This window comes from Osmia bicornis, chromosome 13 (assembly GCF_907164935.1).
Source record: "Osmia bicornis bicornis chromosome 13, iOsmBic2.1, whole genome shotgun sequence".
Taxonomy (NCBI): Eukaryota; Metazoa; Arthropoda; class Insecta; order Hymenoptera; family Megachilidae; genus Osmia; species Osmia bicornis.
The window spans coordinates 6,092,789-6,117,359 of NC_060228.1; the positions used below are offsets into that span (position 1 = coordinate 6,092,789).

At 37.9% G+C, this 24,571-nt stretch overlaps 2 protein-coding genes across 14 annotated transcripts in view; both read right to left on the reverse strand.

The window, feature by feature from the left end:
- Positions 1-1,020: 1,020 nt before the first annotated feature.
- Positions 1,021-8,231, reverse strand: LOC114872612 (glutamate receptor ionotropic, kainate 2-like). 4 transcript variants are annotated; one of them, XM_029179980.2, is made up of 17 exons: positions 7,935-8,231; positions 6,923-7,183; positions 6,302-6,383; positions 6,039-6,197; positions 5,762-5,943; positions 5,411-5,568; positions 5,150-5,291; positions 4,702-5,004; positions 4,426-4,644; positions 3,895-4,101; positions 3,746-3,830; positions 3,004-3,280; positions 2,716-2,914; positions 1,795-2,038; positions 1,613-1,728; positions 1,388-1,537; positions 1,021-1,247 (listed from the first exon to the last, which is right to left on the reverse strand). In XM_029179980.2, exons 3-17 carry the CDS (start codon positions 6,369-6,371, stop codon positions 1,065-1,067), a joined length of 2,694 nt encoding a protein of 897 aa, XP_029035813.1. In that variant the 5' UTR covers positions 6,372-6,383; positions 6,923-7,183; positions 7,935-8,231; the 3' UTR covers positions 1,021-1,064. The 4 variants fall into 4 exon arrangements, with proteins under 4 accessions (XP_029035813.1, XP_029035814.1, XP_029035811.1 ...); XM_029179981.2 differs by lacking the exon at positions 6,923-7,183 and having other exon boundaries at positions 7,965-8,231; XM_029179978.2 differs by lacking the exon at positions 6,923-7,183.
- Positions 8,232-9,593: 1,362 nt separating this feature from the next.
- The window catches only part of LOC114872610 (glutamate receptor ionotropic, kainate 2), a 169,457-nt gene continuing 154,479 nt past the window's right edge, over positions 9,594-24,571 (reverse strand). For 4 of the 10 annotated variants that reach the window (XM_046288465.1, XM_046288466.1, XM_029179966.2 and 1 more), the window contains 8 exons: positions 23,803-24,094; positions 23,285-23,423; positions 20,653-20,790; positions 19,477-19,675; positions 18,431-18,662; positions 17,780-17,895; positions 17,157-17,312; positions 9,594-12,462 (listed from right to left, as the gene is read on the reverse strand). In XM_046288465.1, the coding sequence (XP_046144421.1) occupies positions 12,268-12,462; positions 17,157-17,312; positions 17,780-17,895; positions 18,431-18,662; positions 19,477-19,675; positions 20,653-20,790; positions 23,285-23,423; positions 23,803-24,094 (1,467 nt within the window). In that variant the 3' untranslated portion in view covers positions 9,594-12,267. Of the gene's footprint in view, positions 14,934-17,156; positions 17,313-17,779; positions 17,896-18,430; positions 18,663-19,476; positions 19,676-20,652; positions 20,791-22,392; positions 22,531-23,284; positions 23,424-23,802; positions 24,095-24,571 lie in introns of all 10 variants that reach the window. The other 6 variants (XM_046288467.1, XM_029179967.2, XR_003788800.2 and 3 more) reach the window with 5 other exon arrangements.

Sequence of the window (24,571 nt, forward strand, 5' to 3'; positions counted from 1 at the left end):
AAGAACGGAAAACGAACAAATGGTGAAACTCACTTGTTCGGTCTAGTGATGGGTATGACCCGATCTAGCGAAATATAAGACCTAAGGAAGAATCGAAGAAGGGAGGGTGTTTCGCTTACAACGTATACAGATGTAATATATTTTAATTCTCTGGATAGATCACATTTTTCTCATTTTCTTCCTTGTTGATTGGAGGTAACTGACGATGCAGATAAGGTAAACCGGAAAAACCAGAATACAATCGTGAAATTCCTTTTAAGAACGTGTTTTACATGAGAATAAAGCATACTTTTTATAGTTTAATTTGAAAAATCGGTAAATTTTACGTGTCTTAACGCTCACTGTTCCTTTTTGGATCTGATCCAATACAATATTATCATTTAGTGCAAATAATATATTTTATTTAACTGATTTAACGATCGATTTATGTTTTCTGTTATTTTATATTTACAATTAATTGCTGGTTCATGTTTTATGTTTATTATACGATATTACTGGTTATGATTTATTTAATGTATATAATTTAATCCTTGTTTTGCAAAAGCTAGAATATATTTTATCAAAGCACTCGTACCTTTTGAAAACATCACAGATTAAATGTGTTGACCAATAATAATATTAACATACCATTTTGCTTTTTGATATATAAGAAATATTGAATTCACTATTATTTAATGTCATTTTATCATTGTACCTTTGAATGGAAAAAGTTGAAATAAATATGTAAGCAATTTCCACTAATGGAACGTTAATGTAAAATGTCTTGTGTGACTTGTAAATTTAATGCATAGCGTGACTTCATAATCGCGTCGTGATAGGCCGCATCCAACTTTATGCTTCACGCTTTTATATATCATAATTCGCATCTCACACTTCATCTTACACTTCACGCCCTTCATATTTCACATTTCAGTCGTCACAGTTAATCTGCGCTGCTGATATGTTATTTGTGGCCATAGAGATAAAGAGAAGAACAATATTAGATATTACATTTATAAATTTAATCAAATTGTATTTATTTACATGTATTTATATTTTAATAAAATATTCCATTATACATAAATTTATTTATCCTCAGAATTGGGTATCCTAATCGCTGGGATAAAACCATAAGGAGGAGTGCAACCTCGAGTACTGTCTTCTCCACTTCTGTTGGAAGAACCTTTCCTCCTTCTTACTGGTTTTGACGTACTACCACATTTTACGATGAATTTAACTTCAGCCATGAGTTCTTCTTTGAAGGAAATCTGATAAATGAATACGACATACTTAAAATGGATCTTCCTATGGATTTTAGCATTTAAGGTAAGATCTAAGGTTTAAAATTTAAAGTAGTCCTAAGACCTTGTATTTCAAGATATGATTGAAATTATTTAATTATTCTTACATTTTCGCGTACAGATGTACAACCAATCTCCCACAGAAGTTCGGTAATCGTGTAGAAAAAGGAGGCAGCAACACCAACAGTTAATACCAGAAAAACACCACCCACGTTGTCAAGATCCAGCTCCTCTGCCATACTTTGACCGCTATCTTCCTATAAATTATAATGTTAATTTTATAAAAATTCAGTTTATATATAATTTTTCTTCCAATTTTTACGAATACATACTCGACATTTTCCACCCCCGCGTTTTTGCGTCCACCATTTAGTCTTTAACTCTGTAATTAAACCACTTTGTTGCAATTTTAATACGGCAGTGTTCAGTGCATGACGATATGGTGAATCTGTAATTATTTATATTGATAAGAATTGATTTGAATAAATTGAATTTTACCTAAAAGAAAGCTTACCTTTTTTCATTGCAATCCCATAACCCTTCGCATCCAGAAGTCCTCCAATTTGTGTCACGTTACAATATCTTTCGGTGATGTATTCTATCGAGCTGGACTCCATCAGGAACGCATAGTCTTCCATGAGGACCTTCTTCAAGCCCGAATCGTTGTCCTGAGTGAGGACCTCATCTTCGTTCTCCTTCATGTAATCGTACATGTCCTTGTACGTCGAGTAGTTGGAATCCTTGGAATGGGCAGAATTCTTTGAAAAAACTATATTAAAAGAAATGACTACAAGTTTCGTTTGCCTAACGTTTGGTTCGCCAGTTAGTAAGTGAAATTAATTTTAAGTTGAAATCTCTACGTAAATATTTAGTAATCAAAGAAATGCAACATCAAATTTAATTGTTTGTTATGAAAGTCTAATATTATTTAAATGAGGGGCATTCAAATTGATAAATATAAAACAATGTTGGGTGAGGAAAGATATTCGGATCTAAACTACTTTAAATAAGCATGATTAATATACTCTATATTCAAAGATTATTATTACTTCGCTATTCTAGGGTGATTTTTAATTAGAAATGATCGAATACCTTATGAAAAATTAAAGCTATAAGAATGTTATTACAAAGGGGGACATATATTACTTACTAATATACTTCACATATATAATTAATTCATTAACTATTGTTTATGAAGATAAATGAAGATTCGGTTAGGTAAATTAGAGTTCAGAATTAGTCGCGCAAATGTTCAGAATGTCAAGTTTAAAGAGTACAAAGTGTGATAATAGTCTTAATTGAAAAATCTCTTACACTTAAACAAAGTACATCGGGTGCTGTAATGATCCTGTAAATGTCTGTCTACTGACGACTTACTCAAAAGACATTTTATCAAATTTATTGGGAGAGTAAAGTATGCAAATAGAATACTCACTTTGAAGAACGTCAGGGTGGATCCTCCAGTTTTGGCACCGTATTTGATGGTCTTCTTCTTGGCTAGTTCCTCAACGTTGGAGAAAGGTGAAACTAAGGTTTCGACGGTTAAAAACGCCGCCAAGTTTGCCGTATAAGATGAAACCATGATGAGACAGAAGAACCACCATGAAGAAGCCATCATTCGTGTTGAAAGTCCTCTGTAGAAGTGTAGAAATTTACATAATAAAATTTTATCTGACTCTGGTTAAAATAAAACAAAAATTGATAATACGAAAATTAGACTTACATCGGTGCAATTTCGGAACCTTGTTGCATAATACTACCGATGGTGAACCACAGAGAATTTTTAAAGGTGAATTGGTTCTCCAGTTCCTCAGGTTCCTCGATGCAAGGGTATGGATTATTCCATTCTGCTGGGCATAGTCTACCAACCACGAATAATGCCACCGACACTAATATGTAAGCTCCGATTAAATACCACCATACACCAGCAGAGAATGGTGATAAGAAGGAGAACAGACTGGGTGGTGTTTTCATTGGCTTTCTATACAGAATACTTATACCTACAAAGATTAATTCAAATACATACAAATTAACATAAGTTGATTAAAGCGTTAAAATTTTCTATAAATTTAAAAGTAGAAAGTTAATATTGTTTAATTGAATTGAATAGTTTAAGAATAGGAAAACAAAGGAAATTCTATAATGAACATTAGATTGGGGAATTGATAATTTATATTATCGTATCTGATTAAGATTAGGTGTTTCTACTGCGGTAGTCAACGTGTTAATAGATGAATCCCATGAGAAACATTTATAGCACCTGCATATCAGAGTTAAGTAGATTAATTTAATTAAAAATGATTAACGAGAATATATTGTACAAGCTGATAAAAAGGTGTAGTACTTATCAAATCAAATAAAAAGATTTTAATCTATTCTTTTTTAATTAATAATGGGATAGAAATCTTTTTTAACACCCTCCACATTAATTAATTCTTGTTGGTTTAAAATTAAAAGATACATACCTAAATTCATAAATGGCATCGTAAAATCTACTGCTGCTTCTCTTTCAGACGTGATAGTTAAGTCAGTGATCGCTAGATCAGCTTCCTGCAACAGAATATCACCGGAAGTTGTACCTCGGAATATTTTTCATGATATACGGACTACTAACACCAGCAATTATTTTTCCAAGCATTCCCGTCCACTTCTTTTTCTGCTTCGAATACGATCCATAGACGTTGTCACCTTGCACTTCGAATGTATAATTGAAACCGAGCATTTTACTAAGCTCCTGAATAATATCGATACCGAATCCCTCGTATCGATCATTTCCGACCATTGTGTCCGCCGATCGCTTTAACATACCGTAGGGATGACTCTGAAAAATATGTGTAATGAATTGAACGGATGAAACACAGAAGGAAGGAAAAATTTTGATGAATATAATTCTGGAAATACAATTTCGGTGGATTAAATTTTGAATATTTGTTAATATTCCTCTGATTAATAATTTAAATTCAACGTCAAAGTGGAAAATTGCAAAATTTTACAATTTAATTATTAAATTAATTGAATTTGTGATTCTATAGTAACCACCATGGAAATTATTATTTTAATTAGCTATAATTTTAATTTAATATTAATTTATTTTTATTTCCTAAATTTTACACTTTCAACGTGTTAATTTCTATTCCTTACGTACGATAGCAATCAGTACGATGAACGTTTTGTTCTGAAGACTGAACTCAATATCTGAATTCGGGGGATGAACTTTCGGCAACCATTGAATGGTGTTGGTGCTGTTCCATAATCCAATTTTCGTCAACCCCTCTTCCGTTACACGAATGATGTCCAAACGGAAATCGCTACGAAATCCAGCTGTATCGAACTTGATCAAACCGGTCAAACCTTCCATTTCGCTCTGAGAAATGATCAACTTCTCAATTTCATTTCTTCTAACATAAATAAATAAACTTACCAAACGAATAAAATTGCTCAAACTATAACCGTGTTCCCAACTTATAGTACCATTGCAAGGTAATTGTTTAACATCCCCTTTAACAGCATCTTTCAAACGTTTGAAAGCTCTGGCGAAAAGTTGCACAGCATCGTACATGAGTGCAGGTTCAACTCGGAGTTGAGAGGGGTCATCAAAACCCCATTCGTTTCTATGCATTTCTACTGCGTTTGTTACTACTGGATTTTCTGGATCGATCAATCGAACACCTGTGAAATTCACCCCTGAAAATTGATACGGTTCCAAATCCAGTGTCTGGAGATCCTGTGAAAATTAATACAAATTAGAGTTTTGATTTGCTTAGAATTTTTCTATTACTTCCTTTTGATTTTTCAAATTGTATTTGAAGCTCTGATCACCTATGGTAGCCATCCTGTTGAAATATAAAGTAATGAAAAATTCAATTTACCAGCGAAGTCACTATAATCTTGTTTTTTTCCGACAGGACACCAACTTGCTGCGCTTGCTTCAGCACCTCAGCGAGACGATTAATCGAACAATCAATAATGATGTTCTCGATTTCTTCGTCCTTGATACCTCGTATTACTTTTCTGGAAAAATTCATCACCTCGATGTAATTAATTTATACTCTCATCGAGGAACATTGAATGTCTCAGATGATTTATTCTCCAATTAATTCCAGCTGTTTTTAATTATTTTATTGCTGTACCTGTAACTCGGACCAGGACCCAAATGGTACAAAAAGATCGCATGGCTTTTCGCGTCCCAACGTTCCAGTAAACGATGAATACGAATTAAACTGTCTGCACTTTCGTATAATATCGCAAAAGTTTTCCATTCGAAATCGGTTATCATTTTATCGAAAACCTGATGGTAGATCGAATTCGTTAATCAATATAACACTTAAAATTCCCAATTCTAATTAAAGTATAATAGTAACATCAATTCTGGAAAAATGAGCTTTTGAATTCTAATTAATTTCTAAAAATGAACGAGGTATAATATCATAATTTAAATTCTGGAAAAATAAGGTTCTAATTAGTTCCCAAAATTTACATACTATTGACAGTGTCTCCGCATGGGGGAAGAGATTTATCCCTTTGCCACGAGCTTGCGACGCCTCCCATCTACCATAAATATGTGGCATTTCCACGGTGTCGCATATGCTTTGCACGTGTTCCGAGGTGAATTTATTCTGGGGCCCAAATATCGCGGCCACTTTCGTGTCCAACAATTCGCATACTGAACGTGGTCGATCGGATCGAAAACGTAGAATGAGTGACATAAGCAATAACCTACGGAATAGAGAAGCTTTGAATCGGCGAATTAAACTGTACCTGTTTGCGACACTTCAAAGGAGTCTGTTCCAACTTCCTTCGACTCTGCTATGAGAAACACGTTCGCGAATTCCTCGTTCTCGTGTCGCTCTTTGTTCACGGTTTTCACCGACATTTCGAAGGTGCGCTGAATTCCTTCCTCATTGTCGAACAGTCCTCCTGAAACAAAAATGCAAATATTTCTGAAATATGAGTTCCAAACGGATAATATTAAAAGCCATATCTTGGAGTTGGCTTTTAAGAAAATTTTCATTAATTCTTACCTATGTGAACCCTTTTGGGAAACGCCAGAACGCAGGAAAAGAAGATCAACGGGAGACACTTGACCAGCATCTTATAGTCATTCTGTGCGCAGAGAGGCAATGATAAACAGAAATTAAAAGAAAACAGCTGGAGTTAGCCGAATCTGTTGATGTTTCACAGGATGGCCAGAGCTCGCATAAAGCTGCCCAGTCAGACGCGATTAGCATCAAAGACAGCCAGATCGACGGGAATTTATTTGCAATAAGCTGGCACGATTTTGGAACCGACTGCTGGGATTCGAACGAGCACTTAACCGCGCGAGACGTTGTGTAAACTGAACGGAAAGCATTACGCGCTCGAATTCTCCGGCCGCGTAAATATTTACACGCGCCCAAAATCAATCCTCCAATATTGAGTTCGATTATTTATTTGAAGGCGTCGATGGAGGCTTTGCGAGCCGTCAAACCCTCGTCGATTTGTCCCCGGGGCTTTTGCCTTTCAACCCTCCAATAGCAGAACCTAGTCTGTTCACCCGACATGATTTATAACTCGAATTTAACTTTCATTTGAAAAGAAATTTTGAAAGAAATTTTTCTGCTATTTATTTAACACCTTGGAAAATTTTCTACTCTTCGACTTACGTTTTAAAACGTCGCCTCGATAAAAATGGGGACGCGATTTCAGTTAGCATGGGATAATTTTAGAAGCGGCAATTTTTACGCCTGCTGTATCCTCTCGTCGTGACGAAACACGAGACGAAACGCGAGAGGAACTGAATTGTCGCTTTGCCAGACGCACGTGGTTTGCCCTGTTCTTTTTCATTCATTCGTCCATGGTCCGCGCTTCTGGTCCCGTCGACGTGGATTCCGCGTCGCGACGCTCGTACCGTGTCAACGTGGCAGCTTGAAAATCACGGTGAAAAAGAGACGAAAATCTTTGAAATCACGCGTTACGTCGCCCGATATATATTTAGACGCGAAACGTCACGGTGCTTGGCTTGTGTCGCTTAAGCTCTGTGACACAGTTTTCATTGAATTATACAATTAATCGAGGTTTTATACCGAGAATCGTACGCATGTTCTAATATCGTCAAAGTGTTTCTAAGAATTGTCGTGCAACATGCCCTCTCCTCGTTTTTGAAATATCTTCGTCGATCTATTAAAAGATCTTAAATGGAACGTCCATTTTTCTGGAAATTACTTCAATCGTCATCAGCAGTTAAGACATTGTTAATCAGCTGATGTCGATGACCGAAGCTTGAGTAATTAAAAAAGAAGAAGGGTAGAAAAAGATTTGAATAGTATCACTATTTTGTCATCATAATAATTGGAGATAGAAATTTAGAAATCAACTGTTATAATAATATACCAATTATTATTTGACTATTGCACTAATAATTTAAGATAGAAAATTGAAAGCCTAAATTTGAAAATTAATTATTCAAGCATACGAAAATTTTAATGGAATCTTCCTTTATTATCATAATTATATAGAAAAGTAAATTTTTCTGCATGGTTAGAGAGGATTTAAGAAAGGATCAAATTGAAAGCACGAGAGCAAACTTTAATACGACGGTCGTTTCACGTAAAAGAGAGCCACAAAGGGTCAAAGCGACCATCTAATGCATGGGGCGTTAAAGGAAAAGGAACTTACCTAAAATTATGATTACGTGCGGTTGGTTACCTGGAACGGAAGTTTGCCAAACGTGCTTTTCAGAACGAACCTCGCGGCTAGCACTCGAATTCCGAACACCGTTGCTCGAGTGCTTTTTCACTGCGCACACGCGGCCTCCCTTCCAAATCTCTTCGACTCATTTGTGTACCGTAACATCGCGGGCATCTAATTCGAATTTAACTTATTGTTAGACTTTGCTGATCGCTCTTTTTTAACGTTTGATAGTCCATTGAATCGAAAGAGTTAATTAGTGCTTATTAAATAAATTGCTGATCTGTAAGACCATTGTTACATCTCGTGAGTGTACGAAACAGTGAAATAAATAAATATTTATTTATCAGAAAAATTTATTGTTTTTTGTATTAAAAATTTTTGGAGATTAGAAAAGTGTTTGTGTAATGAAAATGAATTTTCTTTGGAAGATGACTCTTGAGAATGAATGATACTGAGGATGATGATGGTATAAGTAGATTCTATTTATAACGTCCCTGTCTTTGTGTTTATTTGTAGAATACTGACTTTCAAGAAATTATGTGTGTACTCTAAAACAGTTATCTTGATCATTCAGATTATTGGTTTCAATTTCCAATTAGAACGAGTCTTTGTTTTTGTCTACTTACATTTTTAATCTTCTTAATTCCTCCTAATCTCCTAATCTTCTTACCTATTTATTCAGAAATTCGTTACTTTCCATTTCCCCTCGGACAATTAGAACGAACGAGTTGAAATAGGTGAATCGATGGTAAATGAAAGCCGGGTAAGATCAAGGTATGTAGATTAGCAGAGGAGGATAGGAAAGATGAAGGGATGAGAAGGAAAGTGCAGGAAGCAGGTTGAGACTCGTAGCAAAGTAAATGAAGTATCTACGTTAACGTCCTCGTAGCAAAGGGAAGGTAACAACCGTGGAACTTGGATACATTAGTGAATTAGTTATGTTAGAGGTTTGGGATTTGGTTCTCTAATCAAGAGAACGAAGAGTGAAGGCTAAGGCAATTGATGTAAAAGTAGAACTTCCTGGGGACCAATTACCTGACTGTAGTTAAGGTGAAACTTCTCTCTCTTTCTCTGTCTATCGTAATCAACGAGGGAATTACGGGCATGGGTTAAGTATATTACGCGTGGAATAATTTTCCGTGAAAATGAAAGAAGCTGACACGTGATAAGCGATCAAAGAGTTCGCAGAGCAAACGTTTCGCTTCGCCGAACCTCTGACTAACAAACAGAGAATTCTCCTGATTAAATATTATCGGCGATGGTAAGAAGTTTCTGGGATTTAATTAAAAGTGATATTAAAATATTTTTTAAACTAACATTTTATTTCTCGTCCGCTTCAAAGGGGTCTGAATTTTAACCGGAATAAACAAGGGAATAAGGTTTATATTTCATAAAGGTATTATGAATTAAATTTTAAAGGGTTGCAATTGAAATATAAAACAATTGAATTCCTTTGGTGTTTTGGAAGTAATAGAATAGGAAGGAGAATTAGAGGGTGGCCTCTTTATATATTAATAATAAAATAGATTAATAGTACTTAATCTCCTTCTTCCAATAATATTCTTTCAATATTTCTAAACCAACAAAGTTTACCATTGATCAATCCTTATCTTACATGTCCCCTAAAAGAAACATCGAGACACGTTTATAGAGAATTTACAGACGATGAGTTTATTTCACGTATAATATGATGCTCGGTAGTACACTTTACGTAAGAAGTATAATCAATAGGCTCTTAACAAACTCGTTTAGACGTGAACGCAGTGTACGCGTTACAGACAAATTTATTTACAAATTGCGACTGATACGCGGTGTGTCATTTATACGGGTCTTTTTCGCGTTTGTACGTTTACGATTTTGATTCACTGTACACACACACAGACACGCGCCCACGCATCCACAAATTCACGCATTCACATTTGGCAGGTGATCGAGTCGAGAGTAAAAAAACTGGCAGAACGAACAACGATTTGAACCACTAGTATACACGGTGTCCTGAGAAATCGTGTACGCCAGTCACGGAATCATATCGGAATGTGGAACACCCCGAATCTCGACGATAATTTCATCGCGACGATCAATCTGCATCAGGAAATCGATCGTTCCGTCGACTAAGACGAGCGATACTTGCACGCGTTTACCCCCTTCGGAGAAGGAAGACGGAAATTAATACTGCTCGTGGTATTCGCAAACAGCAACGTAACACCTGTAAACAGTCTCCTTATTGATCCTATTAATTAGTTTATTCCTTCGAACGTTGGGAAACTAGGAAAGCAGAATCGATATGTTGCATCGAGTTAATGAAATTTGTTTTGAAAACTAATTGAGAAGAAATTTTCGAAAAGAAAGTAGAGATGGTGGTGATAATATTGGTGACTATGATTTTCATTTATATTAAAATATTTGCACAATTAATCAGTATTATTAGTACTGTGTATGATTCCATCCAACAGTGATTTTTTAAAAAATCAGGAAAAATAATTTTAATTTAAAAATATTTCTGAAATTTCGTAGATTAAAAATCAAAATGGGTATTGCATATTATTTCCACCATCTCTATTCATGAATTTTAATATATGAAACTGGAATTCATTTTCTCGTTCGAAGAATTACAGGCAGCATCGAAGCGAAAAGAATCTGGAATTGAATGTAGATAGATTAATAAAATTCTATACTTTACAACGGCAGAGCTGGAAGCTTTGAATGTTTATAATGAAAAGAATTAGAACGAAATGAAAGCATAAAATTGCTTGTTCTATCTACACTTTCGATGTAACGTCGATGAGACGTTCAAAATGAACACGTTTCTGCGATGCTCATTCGCATTGGACACATTATCTTAAATTAAAATGTATTTTAGCTAATCAGATGAACGAACTCTCGCGATTAAATGGCCCTCCCGTAAACGTACTATATTACAATGCACAGACGCGATCGTTTAATTCGTATTCTTAACGATAATGTATATTTACACTAAGGGGGTGTACCTGAACGCCATCGAACAGACGGCATTTCAATTTATTGAACAACATTAGTGTACTTTCTTTAGAAATGAACAATATGGTCGATGTTAGAGATCCTTTCGATTCGTTTCCTCAATAAAATTTTTCTTCACTGTTCGAATAGCGTTTCACAAAATTCATTTTTCCTTTACGATCGCTTCCATTAGTCGAAATAATTGTCTCGTATTTGCCACGAATATCGTACGGGAGATATCGACGTTTATTTTAAACAAATTAATAAAATGTGTACGAAATTGAATTGAATAATTAAAGTATCAGCGTTTGATAAAAGGGGGATGAAATAAATAAATATCATTTATAATTTGAAGAGAGAAAGGAACGTTCAGTGTCGAGCTCGGGTGTTTTAAATTAATGTTAGAACGAATGGTAAATTCATCGTTAATACCAGATTGAATAAAATAATTATTAGATACACCTGTGTGTGACACTCTGAATAATCTGCAACCCCGATATAGTACCACTCCATTCAATTTTAGTGTATTCAAACCTGCGAAACAGTTTGATAAAGTTAATCAAAAATGAAAATAGAGTTAATGAAAAGTTTTAATCAATTGAAATTGGAAAAGTTTCAAACGAATAAAATGGAATCATTATAATATTCGTAAATTTTAACTCTTGGCAATTCCAAATCAATTTTTAAACAATCCTATTTTCACTAAATGAACATGAAGAATGAATTTAATATTAAAAAAAAAGTTACTTGACACCAGACTTGTTGCAACGTCCTCTACATAGAACCACCACTTAGAAAGTTGAACAGCGAAGGGTTAACAGTTTTCGACCCTCTTACTTGGAGCTGCCTTTCGACATTTTATATCAACCGCAGAAGCTACAGCCATAGACAGTTCACGATCTTCCCTTTCCATAAAAGACACGCTCTTCCGGCACGAGTACCTCAACGAAAGACAAAGGATCTCGAGGTCGCTCGTTAATCTTTTCGCTCAAACAGCGCGCGCCGTTGTCTCCCGCACGGTACAATAAATTCCAACGAGCTCCAATTAACGGCTAAACGACTGTAGACCCTACAAAGTGCTAGTCGAAGAACTACCTTGCTCGTGTCACTTGTGAAGAAAAAAAAAAAAAAAAAAAAATGGAAGAAGATAAAAAAATAATAACAGACGTATACACACCCAGAGACACAGAAAAAGGGAACAGCAGTAGCAAGTTGAAGGAGGGCTCGAGTTTCGTTCGCCTAGAAAGTTCGATTCGCGGCTAATCGCTTATAGTTCATTGAATCGGTTAGATTAAACGTGTTCACCATACGTCCATGGTGTTCAACGATCCGCTTGCGAGCTTCAAGTCAGAGGCGCTTTCCCCACGAAGTGTCTGTACTTGTTGCACTCTGGATATCTGCCCTCCTCGGACACGATCGACAGATTCGATTGCTGCCTCTCGCGTTGACACAGTGTCTTCTTCACCGGCTTTTTCGTCCCGTTCCCGCAATCCAACGCGTAACGCAGCTCGCTCGCCATCTCCGAGCACACGGATTTCTGCAAGTTCGACGAAACGACCAAGCTGCTGCACGGTCTTAATTGTATGGCTTTAATAGGGCCCGTTGCTTCGTCAGTCAAATGCTATGACGCAAAATAATTTAATAATATTCTATTCAACATACGACATTGCAATTAACATTTCTTAATGACGACTAGTGAGATGATAGGGGTGGAGAGAAGCGTTAGGTCATTCGTTCGTTTTGACAAAAGAGTGAAAGGGTTAACCCTTCAGTGGGCAATTAAAATTTTGATTTTGGAATGATTCAGGTTGTGAAAGCATCTGCGTCATGACTTTGAGCTGACTTAGCTGGTGTTTGAACAATTAAATGAATATATGCATGCAACTGATATTACATGCATTGTGAGCAAGTGAAAATATCAATGAAAAATGAGCCAAAAGTGATTAATAAGCATTTATCCATAATAATCATGCAATTATCCATGCAATTTTTAATAAACATTTTGTAATAACATATTACTAAATCCTAGTGCAAAAAAGGTATTAAAGCTGAAGGTAGAAATAACAAAATTCTAATAAAGAATTAAATCCTAATTAACACAGTTGCTACCATATGTATACCATGTAATCCTTTCAATATCTCGTACGAAACTATGTTTCAAGTAATTTAAAAAATTTTTCTAGTTATTTTATTATTAGTAAAGTATTTTATAATTTTCAACTAACAATAAATGATGGTAGCAAAGTATTAAGAAGAATGTGAAAATGAATAGAAAATAATTCTAATCATACCATGCTATGTGATCTTCCCAAGTCGTCAGTTCAGAATGAAAAATAATAAAAATTGAGTAAAATGAGGGATAAAAACCAGTCTTTCTTTTTCACACAAAGTGACATTAATATTCTACAATTTTTCACCAACAACTTTTCCATTTCCCCATTCGTTTGACGATTTCATTTTTCCATCATAACACGAAAGTCGTACAATGAAAGGGGAAAAAAAAGAAACAGATTGATGGTGGAAAATTTCATTCATAAAAAGTTCATGCTCTACGAGATGTCAATCAACCAGATGCCGTGACACAACGAGTAATAAAGACAAAATAGAAAACTTGCTCACCTCCTGCGTATCCATGGCGGGAGAGAAAGAGAGGCAAGAAACATTGCGACACAACTAACAATGTCATACTAAACTGTCACATCGTGCGCGTATCCTCTCGAACCTTAAGTAAGATTCGTCCTCTTTTTTTTTTCTCATTAAATCCGTATAATACAAGGTTTATACGAGACACACAGAATGGTCTATGAACGAAGTTCTTTCGTTTACTCGAGTCTGAAGTTCGTAAGTTTCTGTTGGACCTGGAACTTTCTCCGATATCTTTTCGATTTCAATTATTCTTTGCTGTTTTTTTTTCTTTCTTTTTTATTTTTATCGGGAAACTTAGGAACTTCACTTTTCGAGCCACGCAATTATGTACATACAGTAAAAGGTTCGCAATCAGACGCTATACATTAATAATTATCTAATCGGTATAAAATCATGATTGTTCGTAAATAGTTCTCGTTAATCTGCAGCACGTATATTCAGTCACGATCACGGCGTGTCCGTCGAGAATGTCACGCCGTGTCTTTTATTTTCCATCTTTATATTAACAATCGCCCGAGATACTGTCCCTTCTCGTTGCGAGGCTTCAAGTCGTCGTCGATTAATCTAAGATTTGATATGAGCAAATTGGCGAACGCCATTGACCTTTCCAATTTCATGGATTGTATGATGGCTTTTGAGGAACACGATGGAAATCATTTGAATTTATTTCTCGCTTAACCCTTCTTCGAAACCCCTTTGGTCTTCAACCCTTTCGCTACTACGAGAAACTCAAAACATTTACATTTCAAAATGAAAAGCATGCGATTAAAATTTTCGTATGGTAATTAGAAAGAAAAGAATCTACCTAAGAAATATTCTCAATGCAAATAAAATTATTTTATTTTCAAATACCGAACTCAGGTAATTTAGCGAAGGGGTTAAATTAAGCATGCTTTGATACATTTTAACATAATTATTTAAAAATTCATGTAAGTTATGTAATCCTCTGTTATAGGAAATCATTAATACGAAGAAGGGTTAATGAAATTCCAATGACATCGTACGTTACTCGATAATAATTGATCGTCTTTTCAATTCGATTGTCCGCGGAGAGATTACGTTTCACGAAAGGGAAAAAGCAAGAAAAAAAAAACTGGAAAGGTCGAGGATCGTTGCTCTTTCTTTTGATTATACGTTTCTTTTGAACTTTCTACAGTTTGTGTCTGTGAAACGTAACACACACAGTTCTCGATCGCTCGTGGTGGAGTTCCTCCTTAGGTCCATCGGGTCTGATACGCTTTTCTCGAGCTTAGGAATCATTTTTTTTTTATTCTGTTTATTTTCGCAAGAGGATCGCTATACCGTCCGTTAGTGTAGATCGGTAAAAGCTTCGCAGATCGGTTTCCCCGAGGATTTCTGCTTCTAAAACAGAACACGAAAATGCTCGGGTAAGATTGCGTTTATTGGAAAGAGATCGATGAATCGGATCAAGGGCCACAAACACGAGAAGCATTTTTGTTCTTGGTTAGAAGTATGAAAAACCGAATTGCAACGATTTCACAACTGATCTTTTAAATATTAATTACGTATTAATTTATGAATTAAATAAAAAAGGAGAACTCGTGCTTTGATTTCTTTCGAATCGAGGAACAAGAGCTGTAATAAGAAGCGTAAAGTTTTTTATTTACTTAAAAATATAATTTTGATAGAAAGAGAACTGATGATAATTAAAGATACTAATAAATATTTCTTCCATACAGCAACTAATGTACAAAAAATTGGACAAAATATAGTACCCTTTAAATCACGCATCTGTTTCTTCGAAAATTTTTCTTTAATTACCCTCTGCATATAAAACTCCAAAATCCTACCAACAATTTATCCCCTCGATTCCTACTCTCTGATCTCTAGCAATTTATCAAATCCATACCTATAGTTTCTCACCGTTCTGTCCACTATAATCTCTCGAACTAGCTCCTCAACTATGAATTAACGAAGGTAGTGTGTTTGAAACTAATTTCCACGTTGATCGAAGTATCTCGACGAAGAAAATTCGATTTACGAGGCCATGAAATCGAACGTATCGAGGGGAGGGGTCGATCTTGTATTACAATCTTCGATCCGATCCCGTCGAGAGCTAAAACGATTAGCAGTTTCAGATTCAAGGGTGTATCGTGGCTACTTCGTTGCGGTCCGAAGTAGTACGGACCAAAGAGGAACAGCAATACTCTGACGTTTGTTGGCTAGTGGGATTGTTTGCTCTCGGTGTAGGCGGGGTCACCGGTGCAAAGCTGCATATCCGTATTTGTGGATGAGCCCTTCTCAAATACTTGCCTGTTTGCTTACCGCTTGAATGTACGCAAACGGCAGCTCGAATACATATTGTAGACACGCGAGTCTCGTTGCAGCTCGCGTTTCTGCGCGCGAGTCACGCCTTAATATGTTGCTGTGTTTACGACCTTCGTCATATACCGTTTTTCAATAACACCTTTAGGATGCTCGCGAATTTAAAATTATTACCAGAAATTAAGGAGTAGGATTTGTTTTTATTTTTCAATGCAAAGGAAATAATTATAGCAAAGTCCGGATAATCAAAATGAAAAGCTCGGGAAAGCTCGGTATATTAATTACAAATTTTTCTCGAATTAAAAAATATCCTCTATTTTGCGAAAAAGCTCGTCGAGAGTTTATCAGCACCTTTTCAAGCTCGTAAATTTCCGTTCCAATGTAATTCATTTAACCGGTGAGTGCGCGGATTGGCTGTACAATATTGCGGCGACCCGTCGTTCTAATTGAATTCTTCGCGTCTATTTATCAAGCGAAATTGTATTTCCATTTCACGCGAACAAAATACACTCCGACGTTGCTCCATTTTTCACTTTCCATTTGTTCCTGATGATCGATCCGTTTCGACGTTCAATTCCCTATACACCGGGAAACGCTCGAATTTCGAGCGATAAATCGAAATCATAAAGCGTATCGTCGAATTAACGGAGGCAACGTTAAACAAGGCTCGATTCCTTTCAACGGAAACGAACACGAATGAAAGAATACGGGTCCGAAGGACGAGCAAAGAACCATGAATACCGAATTAGCATCGTAGCCGCCACTCACTTGAAGCAGCGAGTAATTACTCTCCCGCGGACAAAGACACTTTACGCTCCAATATCTCTTCGCTTATCTCGCGTTCTAAATTCTTTCGACTTGAATCGAGAAGAAGAGAGCGGACGAGAACGAAAAGACGAGTACGAATTTGCATCGTCGCAGAGTTCAATCCTTCCAAGAACAGAAACCCTCTAAAGTGCTGTTATGCCTCTGGATCTTTTAGCCAATGTATCATTTTGTTTGTTAAAATTAATTTTTGTACCATTAAAAATTCTAATCAGGTTCATGGCATAACAGCATGAATTTCTTATTTTTAAAACGTTTATCGTGATTCATCGATTAGAGAGAGAACGATCAGACCCGAGTGGTTTTGTACTTGCACCGCGACCATTAAAGAGGAACTCCACCGTCGTGCGAACATCAACTGATGTATTCGCGCGGTATATCGGGATAGATCGCGTCAGGATCGAGATGCGTGTTGGACGATGTTACTTCAGGCGCGATCACGCCTTCTTCGACGTGCTATCTGACCTCACTCACCCGTTCCTCAATGGCGACCTTCCGGCTTTTCCAGACGAACTCGCATACCGCTATCACACAAGCGATCCCCATCCCGCCCATCAGAACCACGAACACACCGCCGACGTTTGCCAAGCCCAGCTCGTTCGCTGTCGAACTGCTCTTCGACGTGTCGTCCTGTCAAAATACAAACGATATTTCGATTAAAATACCGTCCATCGAAGTTTATTTCAAAAATATGATAAATGAAACTGAGAAATCCGAAGCTGCAAATATTTTGAAATTGAAATCATAGTTCTCTCTTAGCACAACAGGTACAAATTTTCAGCCAACAAATTTCAGACGACGAAGAGTTACAAGAATTCGTTCCGACAGAATAATATCGGCGAATAAGAGGCTGGATAATAGCGATGGTCATGATTTCACGAATTTATGAAACTGTCTTTTCGCGGTACCATCCACCCACGCTCTTATTCTTATCTTTACGCTGTCTTTTTCGGCCGGATGAGCGAGCCTGGAGCCAGAGAGAAGTATGTTCGGAGGGGGATAAGAATTCCAGGAGCGCATTTATAGACTGCAGCGTCGTTGTTGGAACGTATCCGAGGGAAAATAAGGGAAGCTAGGCCGCGTGTTTGCATACTCACCCTGCAAGATCCTCCGCCTCGTTTCTCTTTCCACCAGCGTGTCTTCAGCAAGTGCAGCTTCCCCTCTTCCTGCAGCTTCAGGATGGCCCCGCTTATGGCGGTTCTGTACGGCGAATCTGAAGTTCCAAGATCGTTTTCAACGAGTTGCCCTCGTTTTCCAGCTTAGCTTTTATCGCGGGACAGAAACTTTCGGGAAACTGCTATCGAGACACTGTCTCGCGCGATCGTTTTTCCGTTCGACGCGAGACGTGACCCCGATGGAAAAATTAGAACACCAAGTTTTCTGATATTCGTCGACGGATACTCGATACGCTTTTGAAGTCTAGACGATCTAATGTTGAAGTTTCGATTGTGAAAAATAATAAATTAATAAAATTTCGATGATATTTCCTTTTGCAGAAATGTCGATCAACAAGGATACCTCTATAAATCCATGGACGGAGCGTGAAAAATTATCTTTCCAATTCGACACCGTTTGTCGTCGACGATAAATCAAAAATATACACGTCGATCGTTCGGAATAGCTCGACTGTCTCTATCGGCTGAGAGCCATTCGGCTGAGTGTAATCGGCTAACGGTGTATCTGTCTGACGAGTTTATACGTCAGCTAACCATACATGCGACAGTATGTATCCCGATTGGTGTACTTACTTGGTGGCATGGCTATGCCATAACCCTTCGAATCCAACAGACCGCCAACTTGAGTCAGATCGCAGTTCCTCTCGATTACGTATTCGATAGAAGTGGATTCCATTAGGAACGCGTAACTGCCTTTACCCTTGATCACCCGTTCCACACCCTCGACGTTGCTCGTTGTAAATACCGTCGGCTTTGCCGAATCCATGAAGGACCACATGCGCTGGTACGTCGAGAAATTGGAATCCTAGATCACGCCAGGAATTTCATGGTCGAGCACCCCGTCCAGTTAAACGACGGAACGCCGATCGAAATTGGTTAATCTTCAAGCTTAGGCCTATTACCTAGCCGCGGCTTCGTGAGAATCAACAACCCCATTCGTGAGAAATTGATCAATTCGAATAATTAGCGATTCAATTTTTGGGGAAAATAGATTTATCGTTTTTGCTTGAAGATTAATCAATTATCGGACGAGATTTCTATTTATTTAAAATGGTATAGAAATAGAGAAATGTATAAATTCTTGTAGAAGTAATTAAATAAATATTAATTAATATGAAACACGAGGAATTAAAATTTCTTCCTTCCTTCATTTCCCTAATATTAATTATTATTACGATTGTTTCGTGATACACTTTATGGTAATAATGGTTATTGGAATATCAGTCGTTCAATGACTGTATTAATTAATATTGTTATTATCAAAATTAAGCATCACATTGTGCATTCTGCATTTCGAAATATGTATCTAATATTGGTATCGGCAAATTAATTGTAACGAATAATAGTTATGTTACCAATAATGTCCTGAAATTTCGAATCAAAAGGGAAATGAAAATAAAATGAGAATTAATTTGAAATTCTTCAAAGAATACACATTTCTCCGCATCACCGGGCTACATCCTTTTACAGAATACTTTGCATTACAATTTTTATTGCGGCGAGCTATTTTATATACATTGAAGGGAAATTCGTCGATAAACGAAGACAGCGTATGTAGCCGGGTGAAACGATTACGCGAATGTTTGTACAGAACGTATAAGATATTCATGCGATCTTACTCGGAAAAAGGCCGCGGTACTTCCTCCTTTGAGAGCCCCGTATTTGATTTTCGTCTGCTTTGCAAGATCCTCCGCGCTCTCGATCGGTGAATCCATCCTCTCGACGGTAAGGAACGCGGCCAAGTTGGCAGTGTACGAAGAAATCATGATCAAAGTGAAGAACCACCACATACCCGCCACTATGCGAGTCGACACAGCCCTGTAAGTAAAATTCCAAACGGTGCAGAGAAACTTCCGCAAAGCGTCGATGAAAAATCTGTTTCTCCTGTATGAATATCGAAGTGTATTTTTTAATGACCGAAAAATCAGATTTCCTAATTATAAATTGATTTAGCGAAATTTGAGGTGCTGTGGAATAGAAATATCTATCTAAACGTAAAAATGGCAAAAGAGATATTTTGATGTTTTTGTAAGTTTCTAAGCCTAATGATTCATGCAGGAGAAACTTTCACTATATCAGATGATCGATTTTAAAAGACTATTCTTCTCTAATTTCTACGTTTCCATGCACCCAACGCATTCGTTTGCTACTCACAACAACGACAGCTAAACAATACTAAAAACTGAAAAATGACGATAACGAGGATGGGGGTCGTATCGCAGGAAATACTGGAGAACGAAAGCTCAATTTCCGAACAGGTGAAAGCGCTTTTTATCGTCTCGGTCTAATTCGAAGAAGTTGTTGCTGTTCCACTTCAACGAATTTCCAATTTCATTTTCCTCAAAATCAAACACCATGGAAATTCCTCCGAGGAACCGGGTTTATCAAAACACTTATGGTGCATTATTTCGGTTACACGACGGTGTCTCAGCATCTTACCGTATTCCCGTTGGGAACAGCAACAACGAACTTCCATCGAACGAAACATCGTCGGTGTGGAGGATTGCCTCAGCGATAACGAAAGCACGTCGACGAGTTTCGATACGAGAACGTGATCATTCGATTGCAGCAAGCCTACGATATAGCATATCCAGGCTATCGTTACCTACGACCCCCAAAATCTCGCCTCTCTTCGAAAAAAGCTTCTCTCACCGAAATAAATGAACCGCGACTAACAATCTAACGAAGCTATAAGAAAACTTTATTCTCGCTTTCGAAACTCTCTCGAAGTTTGGTAGAAAAAACGATCGCACCCATACGTCGCTGTTGTGTTTCTTCGTTATATTCACACTTACTTCGGCGCTATATCAGAGCCTTGCTGCATGAGCGAGCCTATGGTGAACCAGAGCGAGTTCATCAGGGTGAACTCGTTCTCGAGGACCTCGGACTGTCCGTTGCACGGATGGGGATTCTCCCACTCGTAGGGGCTGAACCTGCAGACACGTGAATGGAGAAGGGAAAGGATTAGACCTCAGAGTCGTAACCTGACTAATCGTACACTCGGTTGCAACGTAGACTTCCTTTATTTAAGGGTAATAGCAGAGGGAGAAATCTGTTGCCTTAGGAAAAACCTAAATTACACCTTCCTCTCTTCGTTTGTAAAGAACAAATGGTCAGGTCGATTCTTTACACTTTCCCTTAATCAAGAGAAGCCTTGGTTGCACGCGTTGCTTTCGAGCCTGCTGAAACATTGATACCGTGATGCTAAAATTCGTCGTGTTTGCGGTGTCCCAATGTGTCGACGAGGAACTGTGAAACGTTTGAAATGTTTCCTCTGTTTCTGGAATTACAGGCAAACGTTTCCCGTGGACGTTCTATGGCTTTGCGACGGGATTCGGGTTGATTTAGGTGCGGGCGTTAAGGAGACATTGAGGTACACTTGAATCTTTGTTTTCTCCGTGTGGATACTCGGAAATGAACCGTATTATATTCTGAATCTTTAAATAACTTTGCAGTTCTAAAAACAGAGGAATATCTCGGATGACAATATCAAATAAATAGACACAGAAATTTATCTTTCCCCTTTCTACATTTTCTCGTTAATCATGATTCAACGTGACGGTATTACTCGTATATAATGTTTGATTTATTACCATTATTACGAGTAATTAGCGAGCCGCGTTACTCAAGAACAACGTCACCATGTGGACGGATGAAATATAAATACAACCCTCGATGAAAAACGTCCCTCGATACGTAGCTACGACTCTGAGAATCGTCGCACGCTTTTTAATCGATATTCACCTAAGTTATGCAAATACTGAAGGTAAGGAGAGACTGCCAGACAAACCAGAATTATCCCATCGCCGGGGGATATTATCCCTCTTCGCGTACCTTTTTCCGTGTAATAAATTGTGCGAACATCGTGAAACGTTTTTACAGCTCGCGATCCACCTACCTCTTTTTGCGACAAAGAAACAAAGGAAAGTTTGCGAAAGAGAAATTAAGCTCCTCCTGGCTAGAATTTTTATGTTCAACCATAGATCTTTCTTTTTAATGAGACGTTTAATTAATGGAGCAGTAATTCGTAATTAGCAAATCATGTGTTATTTCTAAATTCAAGCTATCAATTTTGTATCTTGATACAAAGTGTCTGACAATCTCTCCTCTAAGAAATCAATTCCCTTCCAATCGGGTTCTCAATCCCGATAGACGAACGATAGTATCTGCAACACATTCAAAATATCCGATATCCCGGCGGGACTGTTGAAAGCGGTTTCACGAATTCGTTTCGCTGAATAATTCATCCATTCTGTCGTACGAGCGAACTTGGCCCCTAAAAGGGCTGCGTGTTCGAGCAAATCGCAGCGAAAGTGGATCCGTTGTTAGTTACCGATCGTGGTCGTCGATTTACATGCGTTCACGATCGACGACACGGTGTTCGAAGGCGGAACCCAACAACGGCGTTTTCGAACGCGAGCTAAGAAACGAGCTGGAGGGAAACAAAGACATGGGGAGAAATAGAGGATTGATAAAGAAACGAGCAAAAGAAACGCTCGAGCCAATGACCGTGAGATGCCAATCTAACGGCTTACTTGGGCAGAATGTTACAGCCCTGCCGCATTAACGACCCGATGGTGAACCACATGCAGTTGAGCAGCTTGAAGCGATTCTCCAGATGGTCCGGGTTTTTGTTGCACGGATGAGGATTGTACCACTCGTACGGGGTGAATCTAAACTGATCAACTCTAGACAACGTCTGATCCTTTCAGATGGACGTAGCTGTCTTCCGCAGGGATCGATCGCCATTTACGTATGAAGATTAACCGCGTCCACGTTGAGAAAAAGAAGTCGAACGGAATGTTACAAGTCAACGTATGTCTGTTCGTTTGGTTGCGTTCGAATGTACTTTGTGGTAGAAGCCGGATGTATACCCTGATGGTATCTAAGAAATAGCTACTTGAGAGTTATCAGTGAATTAATCCTCAAACAGCAGGTCGCGATAAAACGAGCTATTCAAATTTTTAAATAAAATATTTTGGTATAGGTTGACCGTCTACAATTATCGATTTCTAAATAATTAGAAAAAAATGTAATAAAATGCGTTTCTTGCATAATAAACTGGTAACCTGAGGTTAAATGTGTAATTTTTAAACAAAAGAAAGTAATATGAAATGCAGAATTAAATTAAAATTGTGGCTCTCTCCAGGGGCAGTCGCCTTGGGGCTTTCTCCACGGTCCGCCATCCGAGAGTTAAGAAACGCATTATATTATATTGTAAAGAGGTACTCTAAAATTTAATTACCCACCGTTTGAGAGTTAAATAGTATTATAGAAGTGTGATGCTGAAAATTTATCGAATTCTCGACACGATGAAAGTTTATCCGAGCGGTAAAGCATATTAGGTGAAGGGATTCGTTCGGATACGAAATTTCGTCGGTGCCGTAGAATATTTTTATCGGGTCTTGGCAGAATGGATTCACTTGCCTGGCGAGTATGAAGAGCAGCACCGAGACACCCAGATAAGCTGTCACCATATAAATCCAAACGTCCAGGCTCAGAGGGCTGAGGAACGAGAACAGATTCGGTGGTTGCTTTATAGGCTTACGGTACAGTATGCTGATACCTGAAAGTTTAAAATTCACACATTTCATAGCTTTATTTACTAGCAGAGATTTAACCAAAGAAAATGTGGCGCAATAAGTAAAAGTCGCTTTTGAAATATGTAGAATGCGAGGGAAATATCAACGCAATTTATTTTCCTTTTTTATTAAAAATTTAAATAATTTATTTTTGGATTATTCAAAAGGAGATCGATTACTTTCATGATTTTCAAATAAAATTATTTCACTTGGACGATGAATTAGAATTATTGATCTTCGATAAGGTTTGAAAAATTCGCGAAGCGAACTAGAATTGGCGGAATAGTTTGCTGATCGTTAAATCGATTCACGGCGGCAATCAGCACATTCGAAACGGACCCGTTGATTAAACAGATCGCTCACCTAGGTTCATGAACGGCATTGTGAAGTCGACCGCTTGTTCCCGATCGTACGTGATAGTTAGATCAGCGATCGCTAAATCAGCCTTCTGATCGAGCAGTTCTTTCATCATACCATCCCACTCTTTCGTCTGCTTGTTGTAGGAACCGTATCGTCCATCTGGCACCAGACGGAACGTATAATTGAATCCTAGTATTCTCGATATCTCGTAAATCAAATCGATGCTGTAACCCTCGAACTGTGCGTTTCCGGTGAGCTTCTCGCTCGAATCCTTCCTCATGCAGTATGGTGCGCTCTGCGGGTTAATGAGCTGACGTCATAGATCGATTCCATACATGTGTGAACGTGCGTGGGCAGGCAGGGCATGGCACAAGAGGATTTGAATACGAGGATGTGAACAGCCAGGTCGTCGGGTTAACCAATGGAACACGCGGTACATATGGGCGCGCGAAATAACACATTAGAGACGGCTACTCCACCTGGCCACGTTTCTACGAATATGAAAATTCAGGAGCCGCGGCTCCTTTCGCGCTCCAACGCTGCTTAATTAACGCAACCGTGATTCGCACTGGGTGCCGGGGAGGAGTGAAATATGCATCCCTACGTGCGCGCGATTTAAAGCGACCGAATATCACGTCGACGAGCTTTTCTTTCGGGAAGAAGGGGAGAGAAACACGCGAGAGCAAAGGACAATACGAGGATGATGATTTTCTATGACAGTAACACTGTTTTCTAGAGTTCAATTGTTCCAAGGGGAGGCTCTGAGTTTTCT

Bases quoted from the DNA above. Each gene is read 5' to 3' on its own strand.
- LOC114872612 (XM_029179981.2), bottom strand. From the start codon at position 6,371: ATGCTGGTCAAGTGTCTCCCGTTGATCTTCTTTTCCTGCGTTCTGGCG. The intron at 6,198-6,301 runs GTAAGAATTAAT...TTTTTGTTTCAG, and splicing joins TCCCAAAAGGGTTCACATAG to GAGGACTGTTCGACAATGAG. The intron at 4,645-4,701 runs GTAAGTTTATTT...ATCATTTCTCAG, and splicing joins TGAGCAATTTTATTCGTTTG to AGCGAAATGGAAGGTTTGAC.